The sequence below is a fragment of the Corvus moneduloides genome, chromosome 33 (assembly GCF_009650955.1).
Source record: "Corvus moneduloides isolate bCorMon1 chromosome 33, bCorMon1.pri, whole genome shotgun sequence".
NCBI classification, from domain to species: Eukaryota; Metazoa; Chordata; class Aves; order Passeriformes; family Corvidae; genus Corvus; species Corvus moneduloides.
Window position 1 is genome coordinate 417,478 of NC_045508.1, and position 21,344 is coordinate 438,821.

Here is a 21,344-nt window from a genome sequence, read left to right on the forward strand (position 1 = left end):
CACTTTCCTTGGACAGGTGTGGTTATACAAATTATTTCTCAGAAGTCATTAGTATCATTAGCATATGGGTCATGCATGCGCTGCGTGTCCTGGTGGTCGCGCTGAGGAAGGCTCCTCTTCTTCCTCGGGGGTCTCTCTGATGAAGGCCAGTAGTCATCCTCACAGTGCACTTTTCACCTTTCTCCCTGGGCATGAGTAGTCCTTTGAGGAATGATTCAGCGGTCTCTGGGATAATCCTTGTCCCCTCTGTCTTGACAAGATTACGGTGAATTTGGTTTCTTAGGTTTTGTAATTAACATCTGCTGTCTGAAGTAACATTTGCTGTCTCCCAATAGTTAACTGTGCTTACATGAGTTAGCTATTGACTGCCCTTTCCTCACCTGCACCCCAAATTTCCCCTTCTCACACTAAAATTCCTCATTCCACCCCAAATCCCCTGATGCCACCCCAAATTCCCCTTCTACCCCAAATCCATCTTTTTAACCCCAAATCCCTCTCTAGACCCAAATTCTTGTTTTTCCCCAAATTCCTGCCCCAAATCTCACCCCAAATTCTCCTCCCTGCATCCCAAATCCCCCCATTCCCAACCCAAATCTGCCATACCTGTCCAAAATTCCCCTGGCCCCACCTCAGATTTCCTCTTTTACCCCACACCTTCTCTCCTTGCACCCAAATCCCCTCCTATACCCCAAAATCCCTGATTTCCATGCCAAATCCCACCTCTTGTCCTAAAACCCCCAAATCCCTCCAATTCCCCCAAATTCCTCCCCATGCCAAAATCCTCCCTTCTCACCCCAAAATCCCCATTCCCACTCCAAATCCCATGTTTCCCGCTCCAATCCCCTCCCTGTACCCCAAATCCTCCATTTCTACCCCAAGTCCAAAATTTCTCTCCTCCCGCCCTCTCCTGTCCCCCAAACCCCAGCAAATCCTGCTGTTCCCACCCCAAACGCCCCCTTCTCCAGCTCCCCACCCCAAGCTCCCCCTCAGAACCCCCCTGGGACGTACCAGGCTCCCCCAATGCCCCCCAAAACCACCCCAATCCCCTGACCCTGCCCGCTCCCTGCGGACATTTTACCGCGGCTCCTCCGCTCCCTCCCCTGGGGGGCAGCAGCGCGCCGGGCAGGATGGGTAGCGCCGCCTACCGGGGGGAGGACCTGCGCCACACCGCCATGCCAGGCGACAGAGAGAGGCCGCGCCCATTCTCACACCACGGCCACTCCAGCCACGCCACGCCCCACCCACACAGTCAACTCCAGCAGCATCTCCATGTCCCTCCCGCATTCCCCAACCTCGCTGCCCTTGGCCACGCACCTTCCTCTTCTGCCTCATCTCCCACACGAGAGCCCTGCTCAGCCCAGCCGCCTTTCTGCCTTCTCACTGTTACTGAAATCCCTTGGCAAGAATAAACTCTAGGATTTTCCATCGCCCCACTGTAGTCCGTTTCCTCCCATCAGTTCTTGCCAAGAGGCCGTTCCCTTCCGTGGGAAGCAAGGTGATAGGAATGTGACACGGCTTTTGGATTCTCCAGGTCAGGGTCAGTGGTGTGGACCCGCCAGAGCCAACAGCGCACGAGCGAAGCTCTGCGTGCTGGCACCACCCGAGAACTGCATGGGGAGAGCAGCTGGACTTCCAGGAACACACGATTGGACACGGAGATTTCCAGCGGGGTGGCAAAGGCACAACAGGAGCTGATAACTGGGGCAAGGAACAAATTCTGAGGGGAGTGGGCAAAGAGGGAACCACCCAAAGCAATGGTGCAAGTGATGCCTTGAGAGGCCCACCTAAAAACAGAGACTAGACTAGAATAAGCGAATAAAGATAGGCATTTATTTGAAAGGCCTTCAAAAGTACACCCTGGGGAGCCAGCGGCTACTGCTCAAAATGGACCCCAAGCTGGACGATGAGTCACTAGTGCTTACTACACTTTTATAAGATTGGCCGATTTGAATATCACAGGGTTAATTCTCCAATTAAAACTTCAGTTAATTATGTAATTTCCCTCAAGCTCACCCCCCTCTTAAGATGTTGGTTTACACATTTTCGGCCTAGGACAGTCTGGGAGTCCTTGGAAGAGAAGGCCTGGAGAGACTTTGTTATGTTCTACCTAGCATGAGAGAGCAGAAATTAAGCTACAAGAAACTTCAGAGTTACACACTAGGCAGTACAGGACTTGAAAAACATAGAAGTTAAAACCTAAGCAGCACAAGGACTTGCTGTGGCCATGGCAGTGTTAAGGAACAATCCTGTGTGACATTGCAGAGCCTCTCTGGGAGAACTCCCAAGGCCACAGATATTGACTGCTGGGACTGGAGCATATTCAACAGCAGCGGCTCCAGTGACTCCACTGTAGCGGGGAGTAGGGGGGGGGGGGTCCCAGGAGCAGGGGAATCCAGCCAGAGTCACGATACGAACACCGATACGATTGAGCATTGTGCTCCCCTTCTATTATTCGGTTACACCAAGTTATACTTTTTTCCAAAGTTCACGCCCCTTTCCCATGAGAAAGCCTCGAAGCAGCGGGGGAAGCTGACCAGTGTATACCTTTTCCCAAGGCTGTTCAAGGCTGCCAGCTAGCAGGTGCCTTGAGAGCCTGTTTTTCAGCCTGAGGCCCTGTCAGGGGTACTTTCTGCAACAGCCTTGAGATGCCCAAGCTCTCCTGGGGTATCCTGTATTCCACAAGGAATCCCTCCACACTCCACGCATCCCAACTTGAGTCCCCACAGCCCCCACTCACACAGTCAAACCAGGTTTCCTCACTGCATCAACCCCAGGTTTGCCATGGCAGTCTCAGATGTCTTGTTCCACAAAGCCATTTATTCATGGTGCAGTAACACAGGGCGAGCTGCTACATCCGATCAGGACTCCAAACATAGGACAGCTGGGCTCATGTCATTTGTCCCACCATTATCTCTTTTCCCCTCACTTTTCCCAACCTTTTTTCCCCTACCTTTCCTACCATTATTTCCCCTCATGTTCCTGCTCTTTCCTCCCCTCATATTCCCCGCCAGTTTTACCCTCACATTTCCTGCCAAGTTTTCCTCTCCCATTTCCCACCCTTTTTTCCCCTCATGTTTCCCATTTTTTACCTCACATTTCCAGACCCTTTTCCCCTCATGGTTTCACGCCCCCTTTTTCCCTTACATTTCCCACTGTTTTCTCTCCTCCTGGTCCAGCCCTCTTCTCCCATCATATTTACTGCCCACAAGTCTCGCTTTTCCTCTGGATGCATCCACTCATGCTGGGTGTCCTCTGGGCCCATCCCCCTCACTGTCATCACAGGCCTTGCTCTCCTTTGTCATCCATAAGGTTTGGCAGCTCAGGGCTCTCGCTTTCTTTCATTGCTGGTTTTAGTCAATTGTTCATAACTCAACCTGTGACCTTTCACTTTTTAGCCTGCAGTTCTCCTCTCCATCCTGCTGCAGGGGAAAGGGGAGGGGGAGTGCGAGAAGGGAGCAGTGCATGATTTGGAGTGTTTCAGTGGGAGCACCACAGTGGGGGAACTGGGGTGTCACAAAGGGCCCCCTGTGACCCGCCACCTGCCCCTAGCAACAGCTGGAAGGGTTTGTTGACGTGGAACCAGCGCCCAGCCTGCAGTGTCCGGCAGGACAGCGACGGGACAGGACGGGAGCACACAGCTGGCGAGAAGCCTGCTGGTTTTAGCTCACGTCTTGCCCTGCAGCAGGGAGTAAGGTATTAAACCAAACCTTCTGCCCCTTGCCTTGTACTCATCTCATTCTCCTATTCAGTAGAATGGAGAAGAGACCCCCAAGACGGCCCAGGGTGGCCTGGGCAGAGAATGTGGCTCCTCAGGAGAGCAGCTCTGCAGCAGAGCCCACCGAGGTGACCACGGTGCAGCCATTGCAGCCCAGTGAGTGAGGGGCCCTGTGGGACTGGGCAGGGCTGGGATCAGGTTTCCCTGGCACACGGGCAGATGGGGATCACAGGGGTGGGAGTGATGCCGGAGTGCCAGAGCTGCTCGGGGCAGGACACCAGCCCCGGCACAGCCTGTGCCGAGGAGGAGGGAGAGCAGAGGGGGGCCCCAGCTGCTGCTCTGGGGCGTGGGCAGTGAGGGTCAGTGGCTGGCAAGAGGCAGTGGTGCTGTGGGATGCTGGATGTGTCCCTCTCATCTGCCAGAGCGCTCCTCAGCCCGGGGCACTGGGCATTGCCCTGCCATGGTGTGCTCCAGCAGGGCAGCTCCTCTGATGGGCATCCTCCAGTCGGGAGCTGCACAGGAAGGCTGTGCCAGGGGAGCAGGCAGAGGCTGGGCAGAGGGAAGATCTCCTTCCTCTGCTATCTCCTCTCACCACACCCTCTTCAGCTCTCTCTTCTCTCCCTCTCCATTAGAGGCTGTGTATGGACAGGAAGCCATGGACTTCATCCAGGCCTTTGCCAGCAGCCCCGACCAGGTACCCACGGCCTGCTGGACAGCGGCTGTGCCCGGCCAGCGGTGCTGGCTCTGCAGAGCAGCTGCTCCCACAGGGCACTGCACCCTAAGGGCTCTGGTCCTACTGGAGGGGTGTCCTTGCTTCATGCTGCCCTGTTTTCTCTGTTCCGCAGCTGCACAACGAGGACCTGAAGCTCAAGTTCCTTGACAGCATCTGTATCCTGTGCAGAAATGCCAGGGACTGTGGTTTCTTCCAGGACCTGGGTGATTTCTGCCACAAATACAAGCTGGGAGAGAAGATCCAGGTGAGGGGGCACCCGGCAATCTGGGGAAGGGAGCAAGGAGCCTCAGCAGCCGGTGAGGGCAGTGCGTGGGCAGGGCAAGGCTCTGGTGGCTCTGGGTGCTGGCAGCTGCCAGGTTGCAGCCCAGCTGTGCTCTGCAGGTGCTGCTGCAATTGGAGCCCAAGTACGAGATTTGCACGGAGGTGCGGCGGCTGGCCATGCTCGCTATTGCCGGACTGAGGTACCGGCCCATCACACCTGCAGACCCCTGCCCAGCACTCTGTGCCCACCTGCCCATCCCTCCTGGAAGCCCAGCCCCAGTGCTGCAGGAGACCTTGAGACACTGCTCCCAGCACCAGTGGCCAGCTGGGCCCCTCTCTCTTTGCAGCACGCTGGGGACGGTGCTGAAGAACAGAAGAAAACTCTTAAGACTCTGCTTCGACAGCATCTTTTTCCTTCCCCCAAGCGGAGAAATGTGGAGCCGGGAAGCGTCTCTGTATTCTCAGGTAAGTGCTGGGTGAACTGGAGGAGCATCCAGTCTGCCCAGGCTGCTCCCGACCACCTCGTGCTGCCTAAGGACCAAAGATCCAAGGCAGGCCATGGTCGCGGCTTCGTTTTCCTACCCTCATCCCTTCATGCCTTGCCAGGCTCCAGCCACCTCCGGCAATGCCGGCTGCTCTGCCCCCCAGCACACGGCCTGCTCCTGTGTCCCTCCCGTCACACTGGCACTTCAGATCAGTCTCCTGGGAGTGGGAGGGACAGCAGAATCACAGCCACTGCTCTCTGTCGTCCTTGCAGACCCTGCATGCCATGGACACCATGCTGGAGGTGATGGTGTTCAGCTCTCCTGCCTCCAAAACCAGCAAGATGCTGCAGGACATCTTGGAGGTCTGGCCTGTGCACAGAGTGGGGCTCAAAGGACTGTTCCTCACTTAGGAGGGGAAGGAGCCCGGGCTTGTGTCCAGTCTTGTCCTGGCTCCTGCCAAATGAACCCTGTCCCGGCCAGAACCAGGACACTCCCGCAGTGCTGTGCAGGCAAGAGCGCACTGCGGGGAGGCTGCCCAGCTGGCCCAGGGAAGCAGAGGCTGGCCCCAGGCGCTGCTGGAGCACAAGGAGCAGAGGGCAGCCCCTGCCTTCCTTGCTGCCCACCAGCTTTGCCTGGGGCCTTTGGGCCAGGCCTGCCAGGGCCCCCAGGGCCCCCAGGATCCCCCCTGAAAGCTCTGCCTGAGGGCACAGGAAGTCTGGAGGGACGGTGCAAGTGTGTCTCATGAGCGCGGCCCTGCCACTGCTGCTGCTGGAGTGGGCGTCTGCTCACGGGGCTCACCTGCAGCTTCTCTCTTCCCAGGTTCTGCTGCACTACTGCCTTTATGACACCGTGGCTGTGCAGGAGAGGGTCATGGGCAGGATCAGGCTGCTGAGCCATTTGCTGGCCGACTCCTCCACTGTGCAGGTAAGGACCGGCCACCCTCCAGCCAGGCCATCTCCCCATCCCTGTGCCCTGGCACAGCCACAACTCCAAGGTGCCTGCAAGGCCTCAGCTGCCCACCCTCAGACCTTCTGCTCTTCTGCCTGCCTCCCCCAGGCTGGCCAAACTGAGGACAGCGGTGCTGCCAGCACACACGTCCGGATCCCAGTCCTCGGGAAGCTGCTGGGCCATCTGTTTTTCAAGTTATTCAGGAAAGAAGAATCCAGCTTGATGGCACTGGATATTCTCTGCTTCCTCTTCACATTCCTCTCTGAGCAGAAATGTAAGAGAAGCTGTGGTGGGCGGCATCCCCCGTGCACCGCCACATGCCCAGATACAGCTGCTTGTCTTCCTGGGTCTTGCGAAGGCTCCTTGTTGTGCTTGGTGCAGGTGGCACCATGTCCCCAGAGCTGCTGTCACCTCTGCTCCTGCCCCTCACTCTCTGCCAGGCTCTTGATGCTCCCGTGTAGCCGAGCTGCTCCTCCACACAGGACTCAGCCCCAATCCGCCCCTTCCCCATGTCCCCTGGAGAGCTCGTGTCCTGCCCTGCCACCCTCCAGCCCCGCAAGCCCTTCCCCCTGAGCAGTACTGCAGCCACGGTATAACTGGGAGCTGCATGCGGAGCTCCAGGGGCTCGGAGCTTCCCAGGCCAGCTTCACTGGGTACGGACACTGGAGGCAGCTCCCCCTTTCCACCAGTGCCCACCACCTCCTCCCGTGACCGACTGCTCCCAAGCCATTCCTGCATCCCGACGCTTGCCAGGGTTGGGTCGGCTGCTGGCACAGCGGCTGTGTCTCAGCCACACATTGGTGTTTTCCCTCTCTTTAGGTGCCACACCGCCAGCGGTTCGTGCCCAGCTCCCAGCATACTGGCAATCTGAGATCACCTCCCTGCTGGATACGCCCAGCACCTGGAGAGTTCAGGTGACCAGCCCTCCCCCTTGCTGGGCCTCTCATCCGTGGCATCAGCAGGGGATTGGTGTGCACAAAGGGGTGCAGAATCAGCGGGGCTGTCCCTGGCGAGAGGCTTCCCGCTGTCCCCGAGTGTAACACTGCAGTGTCCAGCAGCAGCAGCAGCAGCTCCAGCCCTGCTGGCCACCAGCGAGCCCTGGCTCTCTGTAGGGCCCGTGCCCCATGCCTGAGAGCCCAGCCCTCCTCCTTGTCATGGGGCCCTCCTCATCCTCCCCTGCATAGGGACTGTGGGCACTGCTGCCAGCTTTCCTGCGGCCACTGCCGCCAGCACTGCCCGGCACCTCTGGCCAGGGCTGCTCGTGCTGCCCAGCCGAGCAGAACCCTTTGGGCACTGGCTGGCACTGGCCTCCACTCCCTTCCTTCCTGCCACAGGCCTTTGGCAGATACCTCAGGCCAGCTGAGAGGACGGGCATCGTCCTTGCGGCCATTGAGATACTGGGATGCTCCAGCCTCCTGGACAAGAAAGTGCCAATGGAGTTTCTGGAGGTGGCCATGGAATCCCCTCAGCTGTGGCTGATGGATGTAAGTGGCCTGTGGCTGGATTGCTCCGCCCTTGAGCCCTGTCAGGTTCCTGCCTCCCTTCCTCCCTCCCAAAGCCAGGATTGGGGGGTGCCCAAAACCACCTTGAAGCAGCGGAGAGGGTGTTAGGATCCCACTTCTGACACCCAAATAATGGTAGGATCTGGTCATTTAAAAATTCCTCGGCCAAAATTAAGGTGCAAACAAGACCATATGCCAACGCCAACAGTACGGATTTCATTTAAGAGTAAATGGGACATAGAGAGAGAGGAGGAATGAGAAAGAGGGAGAGACACACACACACACATGCATTACATAGAAAGATCGTCACCTGCACATGGGTCCCTGCAGCGTCCCCCTGGCCCTTCTTTTGATCTTCTTCATTGGGGATCCCCAAGTGTCCTCGAGGTACCTCTTTTATCTGTCCGAGGTGCAGGTATCCTCAAGGCGTCTGTGCTGTTGGCACAACTTGGGTTGGCCTGTGTGTAAGCAGTTGCTTCCTTTTGCCACAGTGGGAATTTTTATCCAGACAGTTTACCCAGCTGTGTCTCACCAGACGTGGCGTCTTGCTGTTGTTGCTGTCTGTGCTTTTCCCACAGTCTGCAAAGTGCCATTTTGTCCAGTGTGCTAATTCCAAACCTCCATTCAGGGCTGGAATTAATGCCTTCCTGTTTGCCATCTGCGCCTGCTGGGGTGGCTCATCTTCTGCGAACTTCCTTCTTTGGCAGTGCTTTGAGACAAGTTATCTGCGTTCTTTAAGTCCTGACTGAGGGATGGGAAGGACAGGCCAGGACAAGGCTGCACTGCAGTGACAGCACCACCCTCACCTGTCTTCCCTCCAGGTGCCAAAAATTGTGAGACACATCTTTGAGTACTGTGATGAAACAAATGCAGCAACTGCTCACAGCTTTCCCATGCTGCTTGTCCTGATGGCCAGTAAGTGGCCTCGGCGAGTCGTCACAACAGCTGTGGAGGTCGCGCCAATATCCTGGTACTGGCCCTGACTGCCTGGAGGGCTTGTTCCCTGGGGAGAGGGACCCCGAGACTCTCTGGCTGCCAGACACAAGAACACTGCAGCACCCCCCAAAGCAAGCGGGGCCCTCCATCCCACCATGCTCAGCCAAGGCCCACAGCAGCCAAAGCTGGCTGGGCCAGCCCAGAGCCAGCACGCTGCTCCCAGTCCCACCGGGAACACCCCATCAGCCATGTCCACCTGCCCAGGCTGGGCCCCTGCGCACCCCAAGTCCTGCAGGGCTGGCCCAGGCCACACTGCAGTGGCCGAGGCAGCCCTGCTGACAGTGCTCTGCCTTGCAGCGATGAAGTCTATCATCTGTGGAAGGCAATGTTCTCTGTGCGTCGGACTCTGGAGAAGGTTTTGAGGGAGTTGCACATCCAACTGCAGGACCAGCATAAGGACATCTTCACACAGCAGGAGAAGTCCTGCCTCGCTTTCTTGGCTGTGAGTCATCAGGAAAAGCCCATGTGCCCTTGCCCTCCGCTGCCGGTGGGAAGCGGGAGCTGAGCCAGGACAGCCCTGCCAGCTCTGCCCGGGCTCTCTGCCGCTTCCTTCCAGATGCTGGCCTCTGATGATGTACAAGAACAGGAACTGGGTCTACTGTACAAAGACCTGAATCTTCTGAGGTGTCCAATAATAGAAATGGTCTCTCTGGTGCTCAGGGCCCTTGTGACACTGTCGGAGAGAGCCAAGACGGTGAGCAGGCTGCTCTCAGGGGCAGACATGTGGCACCTGGACTCCGAGGCCTCGGGGAAGGTGGTGGCTTGGCCTGGGCTGCGAGTCAGGTGCTGGGGTGACTGCTCCAAACGCCCTGCCTGCCATGGGATGGCCTGGAGGCTGCCTGGGGAGCTGACCAGGCACAGAAGTTCTCATGGAATGGAAACTGTATTTCATACAGGCAAGAAAAATGAAGGGCCTCCTGTCCGAGTTGCTGAAATTCCTGTGGCATCGGTCTGGGGACGTTTCACTGATGGTCATGGACATTGTCCGAAATGTGCTGGGGCACCTGAAGGAGGTAGAGGCCAGCACCATGGCTGTGAAAGTGGTGCCGAAGCTCTGGCACCTCTTTGACGCGGTAAGGCTGATGTGGGAGCCTGAGCCCCGCAGCAGGGCCCTGGGCAATGACAGCTGCCCTGCAGCCCAGCCCTGCAAGTAGCACTGGGAGCAGGCCCCGCTCTCTGGGCTCCCCTGGGATGGATTCTGGGCCTTGCAGCCCAGCGCTGATCCTGCCTACTCTGGGCTGTGAGCCCGCAGCATCGCCCCTCACCTCAGGCACCTCAGCTCAGCCCCTCCTGGCCGCGGGCAGGGAGCCGCTGTGTGCGGAGCTCACCTTTCCTCCTTCCTACCAGGAGGAAGACTTTGTGCGGGAGCACTCCATCCGCCTCTTCAGAGACCTGCTGGGCAAAACAGACTGGAAGGACAAGGCGGTGATGAAGAAATATGCCTGGAAAGCCCTGGTCCAACTCTTCCTTCACATGAGTGACCAGGCCCCCAGCGTGGCCAAGGTACCCATGTCCAGGCTGAGCACTGACCAAGAGAGGCGTGGCTGACACCCCCTGGGGGGGTCCCGAGCAGCAGGGCAAGGGCTGCTGGCAGCGGGCAGCGTTCCCCCAGCACAGCCCCTGGGAACCAGCGCCAGCAGGGCCAGACAAGCTGGCACGGCCATTTCCATCTCTGCCCTGCCTGCTCCAGCAGGGCTCGGCAGCAGCCCAGCACCACCGAGGCCTGGACACGTGTGTCCCCAAAGGCTTCTCAGCTGTCCCCACAGGTGTCCCTGCAGGGCTTTGCACCTCAATCCCTGCTGCCTAGGCCTGTCCCCAAGAGACCCCTGGGCACTTTGGCGAGGGCATGTCCCAACTTCCTAAGGGCGCGGTCACCCCAGGAACAAAGCCCAGGTCTCCTTCCACAGGCAGGCTCTGGTGCCACCTCCTAGCTTCTGTCCCACAGGCGTCTGCAGAAGCCATTCTGGCTATAGCAAAGCTCCTCAAGTGGAAAGAGCTCAAGCAGCTGGCACAGGCGGAGCAGACGTGGAGGATGGGCAAGTGCTTGGTGAGGACGAGACCCAGGCTGGACGAGGGCTGCCCACAACACCGTGCTGGAGCTGTGAGCTCTGCAGCTGGGATTCCCCAGGGCTGTTGCGGCCCAGAGCGCCCAGCCTGGAGCTGCAGCCTTGCTCCTGTCTCGGGAACAGGAGTCTCCTCTAGGCCCATGTTCCCTTCCTTCCCCCAGCATGAGGGAGGGCTCTGAGCCATGGGGGTGCTGGCAGGAGGGGCTGATCTGACCAGCTGGGGCCCTCTGAGTAATGCCCACAGCCTTGTGCTCCCTGCAGTTGGCCAAGGACAGCAGCAGGGCCGAACAGTTTGTGTGGGACAGCCAGCCCTACCTGCGGAGCCCTCAGGCCCCCATGCGAGAGGCGGCCCTCAGGTTCATTGGTGAGTCCCAGCCCCCAGGGTCCCTCTTTGGGCAGCCTGGCCCCGTCCCCCCAGCCCTGGGGCTGACACGGGCAGGGCCTCGGCCTCCCTGTGCCCCCCTGCCAACACAGGTGGCTTTGGTGGCCACCTTGCCAGTGCCACCCCTGGGCTGCTGAGGGGGTCAGGCAGGGCCGGGGGCCATGCTGCTGGGAGCACGCTGGGGAGCAGGGGCTGACGGAGCTCTGTGCCCAGGGCTGGCTGCACGGCACCTGACAGAGCAGAGTGAGGACACCGTGGCTGAGGTGCTCTGGGGTGAGTGGGAAGCCAGGGCTCGGGGGAGCTGAGGCGTCTCTGCACACACGGGGGCTCATCTGGGCTCTCTTTCTGTCATAGAACTTGACATACTGAAAGCAGGAGACAAGGATCCCGCCATCCATTCCCTGGCAGCTCAGACCAGCCAGGTCCTGACGTCTCCAAGGAAGCAGCGAAGATCAGGATTCTCCCTGCGTGCACTGTGCTGCTGGTGCCTCTGAGCAGAGAGGGACCTTGATGTAAGGCTTGGCAGGGACACAAACTCAAACACCTGCTGAATGATCAGGTGTGGAAAGGATGCCCTGGCTTTCTAAGGTCCTTCTCAAAGCGCAAGCCGGCATTTCCATGACTGCTGACTCTGCCATTGCCCTGACCAGGAGGGACCCATTCCCCCCAGCCCCTGAGCATGGCGTGAGGTGGTCTAGAATAAGCCCAGGGTCATGGCCAGTCCCCTCCTGGCTCCTGCCAAATGGCTCAGCTGCCAGCCCTCAGCCCTTCTGCTCTTCTGCCTGCCTCCCCCAGCCTGGTCAAAATGAGGACAGAGGTGCTGCCTGTGGAGAGATCCAGATCCCAGGCCTGGGGAAGCTGCTGGCACATCCATTCAAGTCGCTCAAGAGAGAAGAGACCACTTTATGGCTCTGGATGCTCTCTGTGCCCACTTCAAGTTCATCTGTCAGCAGAAAGGTAAGAGAAGCTGTGGTGGGCTGCATCCCTGCGCACGGCCGCATCACCCCGATGCATCTGCTCGTCTTCTCGGGCCTTGCGATGGCCCCTTCTGTGCAGACACGGGGCTCATGTGGGCTCTGCTTCTGTCACAGAACTTGAACTACTGCGGGCCAGAGAGAAGGATCCTGGGCGCTCAGACCCGCCTGCCTAAAATCCTGCGAGAGGACTCGGTGTGCCTGGATCCAAGCCCAGCCACAGACCTGTCCAAACTGTATATAGTTCTAGAAAGTTAATTACCCTATATATATAATTTCTATAAGTAAACAATATGTATAAATTATATATTTTTAAATATATAGATACAAAATTATGAGTAAATAATACATACAAATTATATTTATATCATGTATACAAATTATATATACTATGAATATATATTATATATATAAGCTATAGATATAGATTAGCTTTTCAAATAAAATCAATAATCTATTGAAATCGATTACAGAAAGATAATGACTGCAGCACACAGCTCTATCTATGAGTATAGTGCACCATTTTTGAAGCAATATGGAAGCAATTATGTTAAAGCTAGCAGAGAGACTTGGGGGGAAAAGCGAGAATTGAGGGTGGGAAATGTGAGGTGGAAAGGGTGGGAAATGTGAGGGGACAAAAGGTCAGGAAACATGAGGGGAGAAAGTGGTGGGGAATGTGAGGGGAGAAAATGGTGGGGAACGTGTGGGGAAAAAGTGGTGGGAAACATGAGGGGAGAAAAGGGAAATGTGAGGAGGAAAAATGAGGGCAAAACTGTAGCGGGATCAGTTCGTAACCGGGTGGAAACACCAATGTAGTGTAGTGGTTTGGTCCAAAATACTCATTACTGTTTATCTGCTGTGAGATAAGAATTAGGAGAAATGCAAAGCAGGCACCAAACTTGAAAGAATATAAAGAAGTTTATTAACAGACCTAAAAGAAAAAAAAAATTATACCACCTTCAGAACTCTCCTCCTCCCCCCACCTTCCTCCCTTCTCCCACTGACAATGTAAAAAGACAACCCTTAAGATGTTCAGTCTATTACCACTTCCATAATAACCTTGTTCAGTCCATTTAGAAAGAGAAGTCTCTTCTTGCTCGTGCTATGAAAACATCATCACAACGAGAGAGCCACCCACTTCCAAATATTGTTCAGTCCATTTAGGAAGAGGAGTCTCTCTGCTCACATGTGAGTCCCTTCCCCCGACTTGCAGCTTTGCCCACAACTGCTTTCGAGGGTCCACTCTTGAAGTTTTTGGGGTACAATTTTAAGGTTGAGCCATTCAGAAACAAAAAGAGAGGCCCTTCTCCTTCCCTGGGAGCAAAGGGTCTTCCTCATCTTCATCTTTAGGACTATCTGTGGGAGCATCTCTAGGGACTGAGGGTTTCTCCTTTCCCGTTTGGAGCAAAAGTCCTCATCTGGTTCATCTCTCCCTGTTCAAACTTCTCATGAAATTACAGCTGCGTCAGCATCTGCCTATCTCAGCGCAGGTGCTTTTGCTTACGAGCTGAACACTCCACCCCCCAGATCTTCATGAAATTACAACAGGATACTCTGATATATCATAGCTTCACAACAGACTTTCAGCTTTAAGCATCTCCTCTTTCTCTTCCCTCAGGTTTTCAGCTCTTCACAGCAATAAAAGGGTTAATCTCACCTCAGCCTTGCAGCTGGAATTTTTCTCATCGAAGTGGAGAGGGGGGAGAGCCGAGCCACTCTGGCTGCCCACGGCAAGGCAGTGGGGGGGGGGGGGGGGGGTCCATGGATGGAACAGGCCCATGGCTTCAGGATGGCCGTGGCCCGGCCCGGCCTGGCCCAAGCAGGGCCTGGCCCGGGCCCGCTGGCCCCCACACAGGGCCCGCAGCCACCTGTCCCAGCGCCGGAAACGAGAGAGAGCTTGGGGGGAGTTTGTCTATTCTTAAGTGTGGATCACAGAGGCAGTCACAACTTTAAGTGGATTAGAGAATTGTCCATATTCAAACTGGCCAGCTGATAGGTTCTATCAGGTCATAGAGGAAGCAGTAAGCACCCCTTAGCAAGGACATCACCTCCGGGACTATGCTTGCTAACCTATGACAGAAACATAAGAGGAAAAATGCAGGAAACGTGAGGGAAAAATTGATGGCAAATATTGAGAGGACAGAAGGGGGGAAATGTGAGAGGAAAAGTGGTGGGAAACTTGAGGGGAAAAAGGTGGGAAATGTGAGGAAAAAAGGGAAAATGGTGAGAAACATGACAAGAGCCTTGGGGTGCTTTGTTTGGGGTTCTGCTCAGATGCAGCAGCTCGAGCTGTTTCTGTGTTACTGCACCATGAATAAATGGCTTTGTGGAACAAGACATCTGAGACTCGGCCATGGCAAACCTGGGCTTGAAGCAGTGAGGAAACCTGGTGTGACTGTGGGAGCAGGGACGCGTTGGGTCACTGGAGCTGCCGCCGCTCTGAGGGGGCTCCAGTCCCAGCAGCTAAAATCTGTGCCCTTGGAGGTTCTCCCAGCGAGACTCAACAAGCTCACACTGGATCGGTTCCTTAACACTGCCATGGCCACAGCAAGTCCTTGCACCATTGCTTTGGCTGCTTCCCTCTTTGCCCACTCCCCTCAGAGTTTGTTCCTGTCCCAGTTATCAGCTCCTGTGCTGCCTTTCCCACTCCATTGGAAATCTCCAATCACACAATTGGGTGTGCTCGGAACCCGAGCTGCTCTCCCCACGCAGTTCTCGGCTGGTCTCAGCACACAGGGACAGGTGGGCTCAGGTCCCTGGGACAAGGGCCCCACGCCATGCCGCTCCAATAAGGAATGAGCTTGGGATTGGGGGTGGTATGGGGATCTCGAGTGAGAGGGGCTGGAGTATGGAGAGACAGTTGGGAAGTCGAACAGAAAGTTCTGCAGAGTTGATTAGCAATGTGGACATTTTAACCTTAGTGGGCCACAAGCCCTGGGAACAGCAAACAAGGACTTGAAGAAAGTAGAAGGAATGCTATATATTACATTGTGTCTTGTTTAAAGGAAATCATGCACGGTGGTGCTTAATCAATGTTGCTAGGAAACATGGATATTGCAGTTTTCACTAAGGTAATAGAAACAGTATATAAGCCATGCTGTAGAAACAATAAATCGTCTTTTGCTTGCATCAAGCTGTGTCCTGTCTCTCAATCGCCGTCAAATGGTGCTGCCATGTGAGGAAGCAAAGATCTGCCTAATCTGAGTGGCCAACGGTGAGCCCCGCAGAACCTAAGTGCTGCTGACGAGGAAGCAGGAGCTGGCTGGCAGAGAATCCCTCCAGGATAAGGAGGTGAGCTGCAGGGAACACAGGTGACGGAATGTCTGCCCAAGAAAGAGACGTATTTGAAGTCCTGACTAGGTAACTAGATAAGCATGACAAACTTTTGTCTTCGCATGACTTAAAAGTCATGCTGAAATGGACAGCGGCCAAGCTGCCCGGGGTTACCCCGGCTACAATATTTACTAAAGAACTGTGGGACGAAGTGGGAGTCAAGTTATGGAATTGTGAGACAAAAGGGGATAAGGCGGTTGCAAATATGCTTCCCTCCTGGAGAGTGATTTATGAAACTGTGACGGCTCAGGAGGGATCCCATGCCGAGGTTAAAGAGAATACATCTGGCTCTCCCACTGCGGAGAATCTGGGAAGCTTAACTGAAACATAAATTTAAAAGAAACATAAAGATTTTAGTTATAGGCTGTGTTGAAATTAGTTAGAGTAGGAAGGAATTAGGGCCCAGCTAGAGTTAATTAAAATAGTTAAGAGAGCTGGACCTGAAACAGTTTTCAATATGTTACTAACTGATTACTGAATAACTGATGATCTGTCATTTGCATGTTTGCTTAGCTGCGCTTAGAATGAGGAATAGAAACATTGATAAGTTGGTGTAGGGAACAAGGACAATTACCAATTTCCTTCCTCTGTGGGAACCTATTCAAAAGTCAAGCAAGAGGAAACTTAGAGGTCACTAAAGTAATTAGGATTGTTAAAGTTCAGAGAGGCGAAAAGGTCAAAATGCAGAAGATGAGCTTACTTCATTTATTTTGGACCACTGACCCAATTCGAGACCACTGACTCAATTCCGAACACACACTATACATGCTTAATGACATTTAAGCTCATTTCCATATGAAGCAGAGAATGGGAGGTGTTAATGTTATGAATATGCATTTGTATTTTGGATATTCATAATTTTTGTAAATAAAAAGCTTTGTGTTTGCTTGGATCGGGGCCTTGTGTCTTAGGGAGCTATCCCACACAGTGCCTGGCACCAAATAAAACATGCACTTTCTAACTCTAAACTGTTAGAGAGTTTTTGTCTGTCTCACCTGGATATCAATATTAGATTCATATTCATATTTTGGTAAATCATTTTGGCAACTCTGGTGGGACCCTGCTCTATCTGGCCGTGGGGCCAGGGGTCTAGGGACCCCTGTCAGGAGGCCACCCAGCATTTTGGGGAGAGGGGGCTCCTTGATCCTCTGACAGCCCAGGGAAAGACCAGGACCTGCTGGAACCAGGGACAAAGAGGTATGTTTATAAAAATTAAAGGGTACCTTAAAGAAGGCAGCTTGTAAGATGCCGTGTGCGAAGCGGAAGCCTGGGAGAGTTTGGTTGTAAATGTCTGCGGAAAGTATAGTAATTTTAGAGGTAACAGCTGGTAACAGCTCCAAAGGTCTGTCTCCTGTAAGGGGAGTAGAGCTGCCTTTGTCTCCCATAGCGGGGAGAGAAGTGCAGGGGCGCTGCTTTTTAACATCCCGAGGAAGGGAGTGGGCGCCCGGAACCTGTGGTAGCGGGTCGGGTGGCGGCTGCAAAAGCGCTGCGAGCACCGTTTGGTTTGTTTCCCATAGAGGGGGAGCGGTGTTCACGCAGGGTGTGCGGCAGAGGAGTTTGAGCAGCAGCTGCAGGAATGCTGCCAGCTCCAGTTTTGATTTGTGGCTTAAAACCAGCACATCGGTTTGCGGTTTGGGAATGCCGCTTGTGCGTGGACTCCATTTTAGATCGTGGTTTGTGGTTTTGCGCATGCATTGGGGTTTACAGATACTTGTTTGTGCAAAAAAGGCACGGACCCTCCTTTGTGGACGTAGGCTGCGCATGCGTTGAACATATACGGGTGCCTTTTTGTGTTAAAAAGTGTGTGTTTAAGCTGTGGATTAGCAGCGTTGTGTGTGCGTGTGTTTTAGTTTGTGAAAGCTGGTGTTGTATGCTCTTTGAATTGTGTGTATTTGAAGTGCGTTAGTAGTGTATTTTTGTGAAAGATTTTAAAGTTTTCATTTGGTTAGCGCAAGGATATTTGTTTAGGAGAGTAGAGAAGCCTAGAGCGCTACTTTTGTAAGGTTTGTTTTGTTTAGTTTTTTTTGTGTGTGTGTGTGTGTGTGTGTGTAAGCTTTGAGTTGTGTGAACGTTAGTAGTAAGATTTAGAGTTTTGTTGAGTGAAAGTGGGAATTGTGTTTAAAATTGTTGAAATTGTGTTTGAAAAAGCAAGCGGCGCGGGGCTTGAAACTACACCCGGTGTTGCCCTGGCAACCTGCGGAGTGATTTGGGTTTGTAATTCTGAGCTGCGTTTTTTAAAGTTTTTATTGTGAGTGCTTGCTTTAAAAAAACTTCATTAGTAGTGTATGAAGTTTTAAAGTTGTTAACATGTAGGGTTGTGAAAAACGAGGTCCACTCTCCTGTTAGAATTTAAAGAGTTTAATATAAAGTCAATAAGAGACGCATAAAATAAAGCAAAGGGATAACGGCTGGGTGCCTTGGCGCTCTGCCAAGAGCACACCTGATGCTCGAGGTGAGTCCTTTTCATACCATTTTTACTGTCTGTTCTCTATTCATATTAAAACTTTTCCAGGAACTGTTCTGCATGGCCACTCTTTGGTTCCGCCTTTTTAGAGCATGCATAGTCTTCGGCCTTGCGGTTTTATTTCTTTTGATTCTTGGGGTTGGGCCCGCTAGGTAAGAGTCGATGGTAGGGTGGATCTCTTAATTCTCCAGACAGTCAGGGCTGATTGCAGCTTTGGGCCTCTTTGCCCCCCGGGCAGAGCAGTGATAGCGGCTCTCGGACCCTCCTGGTCGTCCGTTCTCCGGGCGGAGCAGCCTTTGGGCCCTTTTGTTCTCTGGACAAAGTGTTGATTAGCAGCTCCTTGGGCCTCATCCTCTGCTCCCTTGGAGGTTCTCTTACTTGTTCACACTTGCTAACATTCTTGCTAAAACGAGAGAAAACTACATCCACACAGCAAAAAGCATTTCTAACGTTATATAATATATACCTTAATACTTTGCGAGAAGCCAATACTATAATATATGTTTATAACATTGTGAGTGCTTGCTTTAAAAAAACTTCATTAGTAGTGTATGAAGTTTTAAAGTTGTTAACATGTAGGGTGATATTTAAACGAGATGCTGATAATTTTTCATTTCAGCGGCGGAGTGAGGCGGCGCAGCGCAGACCACGACAAACGCACCCGCCCCCCACACACAGAAAAAACCCCTGTATTTTGTATCAGCTGGACTTTTCAGCAGGGCTTTACGAAACCCCAGTGAAATATTTGCCTGGGGTCGTGAGAGACCCGCAGTGAGTTTTGTAAGTTTGAAATTGTTGGTGTTTAGAACTAAGTTTTAGCGGAGAGACAACTTCTAGTTGTACAAAAGGAAAAGAGAAGTTTTAATATTTTGCACAAGTGTTTTGAGTGAACCATTTGAATGTGTTGTGTGCGTTTTTATGTGTTGTGTGGATTTTTTAGATTTGAATAAAAAGGAGGAAGTTTTGGTTTTTTTGTGGTAGAGTGTGTAAGTGTGTTATGAACACACGGGTTTTGTGAATTTTAAAACTTACAGACCTTTTAGTACTACTTTAAAACTAATGAGCTTGGGGTTTTTAATGATTTTTAAAACTAACATTTTTTTAGTGATTAATATAGGGTTTTTTTCTTTTTTTTTGCTATTTTTGACTAACAAAGTTTGCCCTTTTAGCGATTTTTGAAACTAATAAGCCTTTTTTCTTAAGCAGTGAAGTTATATGCCTAGAAATAGGAGATGTGGAAGGCAAAAGCCCATTTAAAAGGAGCTCCCCTGCCCAGGAGAGAGTTGCAGCTGTAGTCTGTGGGTAGTGTTTCGCTGTGTAATTTGTCAAGAGCCGTGGGTTCAACGAGCATTCGGGTGGAAGGTACCTAGGAGGGGAACTTGTTATCTTTGTTGTCCAAAAGAACAGAAGGCAACTGTGACAGCAGTTGAGATTTTGTTAATGACTGATAAAGATACAGGAGTGATAGTTTACTTGAGTTACTAGATAACGGGATTTCTGGGCTTTTACAGAGACCAATAGAGATTTTTAAAGCTGAGTGTGCCCATTATATTTTTGTACCAGAATATTTCGAAGTAAAGCTTCAGAATTGGGATAAAATCAAAAAGCGTTGAGAAAAAAAAAAAGGAATTTGAGCATAGAGGTAAATGAAAGTAGAGATTCCCAAAAGTAGCCCCTTGAGATGTATTTTAACACACTAGAAAAAGCTAGTGGACTATAATGGCACAGAAACTAAGAGGGAGCTTATTAAGCTCTGTACACAATGGTGGTCGCTTTATAACCTTGAGAGGGACATGAAATGGCCATCAGCTGGCATGCTAGATTACTCAGGTCACCTCCTAAAAGAGGGGGAGGGAGAGGAGTGGTAGAAGATACAAATTCAGAGCTACCATCATCCGCAGCCTCAAACCCTGCTCCACTCCCTGCTCCATCTCCCTCTGGGAAAGCAGCAATGACCAACCTATACCCACCATTACCCAGTAGTGACAGCGAGTGGGAGAAACCATCCTCCCCACAGGGCCCTGTAGCATCAAGGACCTGAAAACAAACTAGAGGAGCTATACAAGCACCTTTAAGGGAAGCAGTAAATCATGAAGGAATGCTTATATTGGTTAAAATCCCCTTTTCTAGAGGCCTGGGAAAAGGTGGCCAGGAATTACCAGAGTCACCCAATAGGGGTTGCTAAGAAATTGAAAATTCTGATAAAGCACCATAATTCTGATTAGACTGATATTCGGTTACTGCTTGACACTTTAACAGAATCAGAAAAGCAACAAGTTTTAAAGGCAGCTGTGGATATGGCTGATGATGATTGCAGAACAGCACAGCAGGATGTTAAAGATGTACTTCCTCTTCAGGATCCAGAGTGGGACCCTAATGAGCCAGATGAAATGGCACAGCAAAAAGATACCAAGAGTTCATAGTAAAAGGGCTGGAAAAGGCAATCCCTAAAGCCATAAACTGGTCAGCCCTGTATGCTATTAAGCAGGGTATTACCACAGGCCTGGGCCCTAGGGTATATCACCGTGTCCCACTGCCGTAGGGAGGAGGAGGAGAGAAGATCCAGCAGGCAGGAATTGTGCAGCAAGATTGATTTATTTAATTTTACAAACTCTTTTATAGACCTTTTTCTTCATAGTCTAATTGGACAAGGATCAGCCACCCCTCGGGGTGATTGGCTAAAATCCTAAAAGATCCATTGTCAAAATATTTTTCCACTGTACCATAAACAAGATTTTTCAAGATTGCAGGTGGTTTAGTTGTTTACATAACTCCGCTGCCTCTTCTGTGAGAGAGAAGTCTCTCATGGACTTAGAAAATAACAAAAAAATCCTCGCTAGCAGCATTTTTGTATCTACAGGATCCTGTTGGGCAGGATGTTGCTTCACCTCTGTGCTATCAGTGGTCATGTGCAGCAGTTTTAGCAGCATGTGCAGACACTGCCCAATTCCTGCCATCCCTGGGAAGTTGCTGTACAAGGGCAGGTGTCGGTTTCCTGCGGCAGATGGGGATGGCTCAGGTGCCAATTACGGGCAGGATCTAGTCCAGATGGGGCAGCAGGAATGAAAACTACCGAAATGCAGCTTTGGAGAGGGGCCCTTGTTACACTGAAACCCTTCAGTGTACCAGCAGTCATGGGTGCCACTGGTAACAGAGGTGCCCTAGCAAAACCTGTAAGGGAAACTGGGACTGTAATTTCAGAACCAACTGCTCTGGTGGCGAATGAAAGTCAGCCAACAAAACTCAAAGGAGTTATGTCAAGAATGAGACCACTCTTGATGTTAATTAAAAATTAACATCTGTTTTATTAAAGGAATAATAAAAAAATAATTAATTAAAGTTAAAATAATCCAATCTGGGAAAATCCACAAGTAAAAATCCTAAAACCCGGGTCCGCAGCGATTAGAGACCTTTAGGCCTAACCGGCACAAGACCCCAGTGCAGGAAGCCTGCAACGCTGGGTTAACTTTGGCTAGTCCAAAGTT

At 52.5% G+C, this 21,344-nt stretch overlaps 1 protein-coding gene and 1 long non-coding RNA gene across 2 annotated transcripts in view; both read left to right on the forward strand.

The window, feature by feature from the left end:
- Positions 1–4,573: 4,573 nt before the first annotated feature.
- LOC116437155 overlaps positions 4,574–21,344 on the forward strand; it is a 207,828-nt gene continuing 191,057 nt past the window's right edge. The window contains exons 1-8 of the mRNA XM_032094749.1: positions 4,574–4,692; positions 4,830–4,909; positions 5,057–5,174; positions 5,467–5,556; positions 6,014–6,118; positions 6,251–6,416; positions 6,962–7,056; positions 9,988–10,143. Coding sequence (XP_031950640.1) covers positions 4,887–4,909; positions 5,057–5,174; positions 5,467–5,556; positions 6,014–6,118; positions 6,251–6,416; positions 6,962–7,056; positions 9,988–10,143 — 753 coding nt within the window. The 5' untranslated portion in view covers positions 4,574–4,692; positions 4,830–4,886. The remainder of the gene's footprint in view (positions 4,693–4,829; positions 4,910–5,056; positions 5,175–5,466; positions 5,557–6,013; positions 6,119–6,250; positions 6,417–6,961; positions 7,057–9,987; positions 10,144–21,344) is intronic.
- Positions 11,455–12,391, forward strand: LOC116437186. Its single transcript, XR_004237207.1, has 3 exons — positions 11,455–11,600; positions 11,884–12,045; positions 12,180–12,391. It is a non-coding gene; the product is annotated as an uncharacterized LOC116437186 (long non-coding RNA).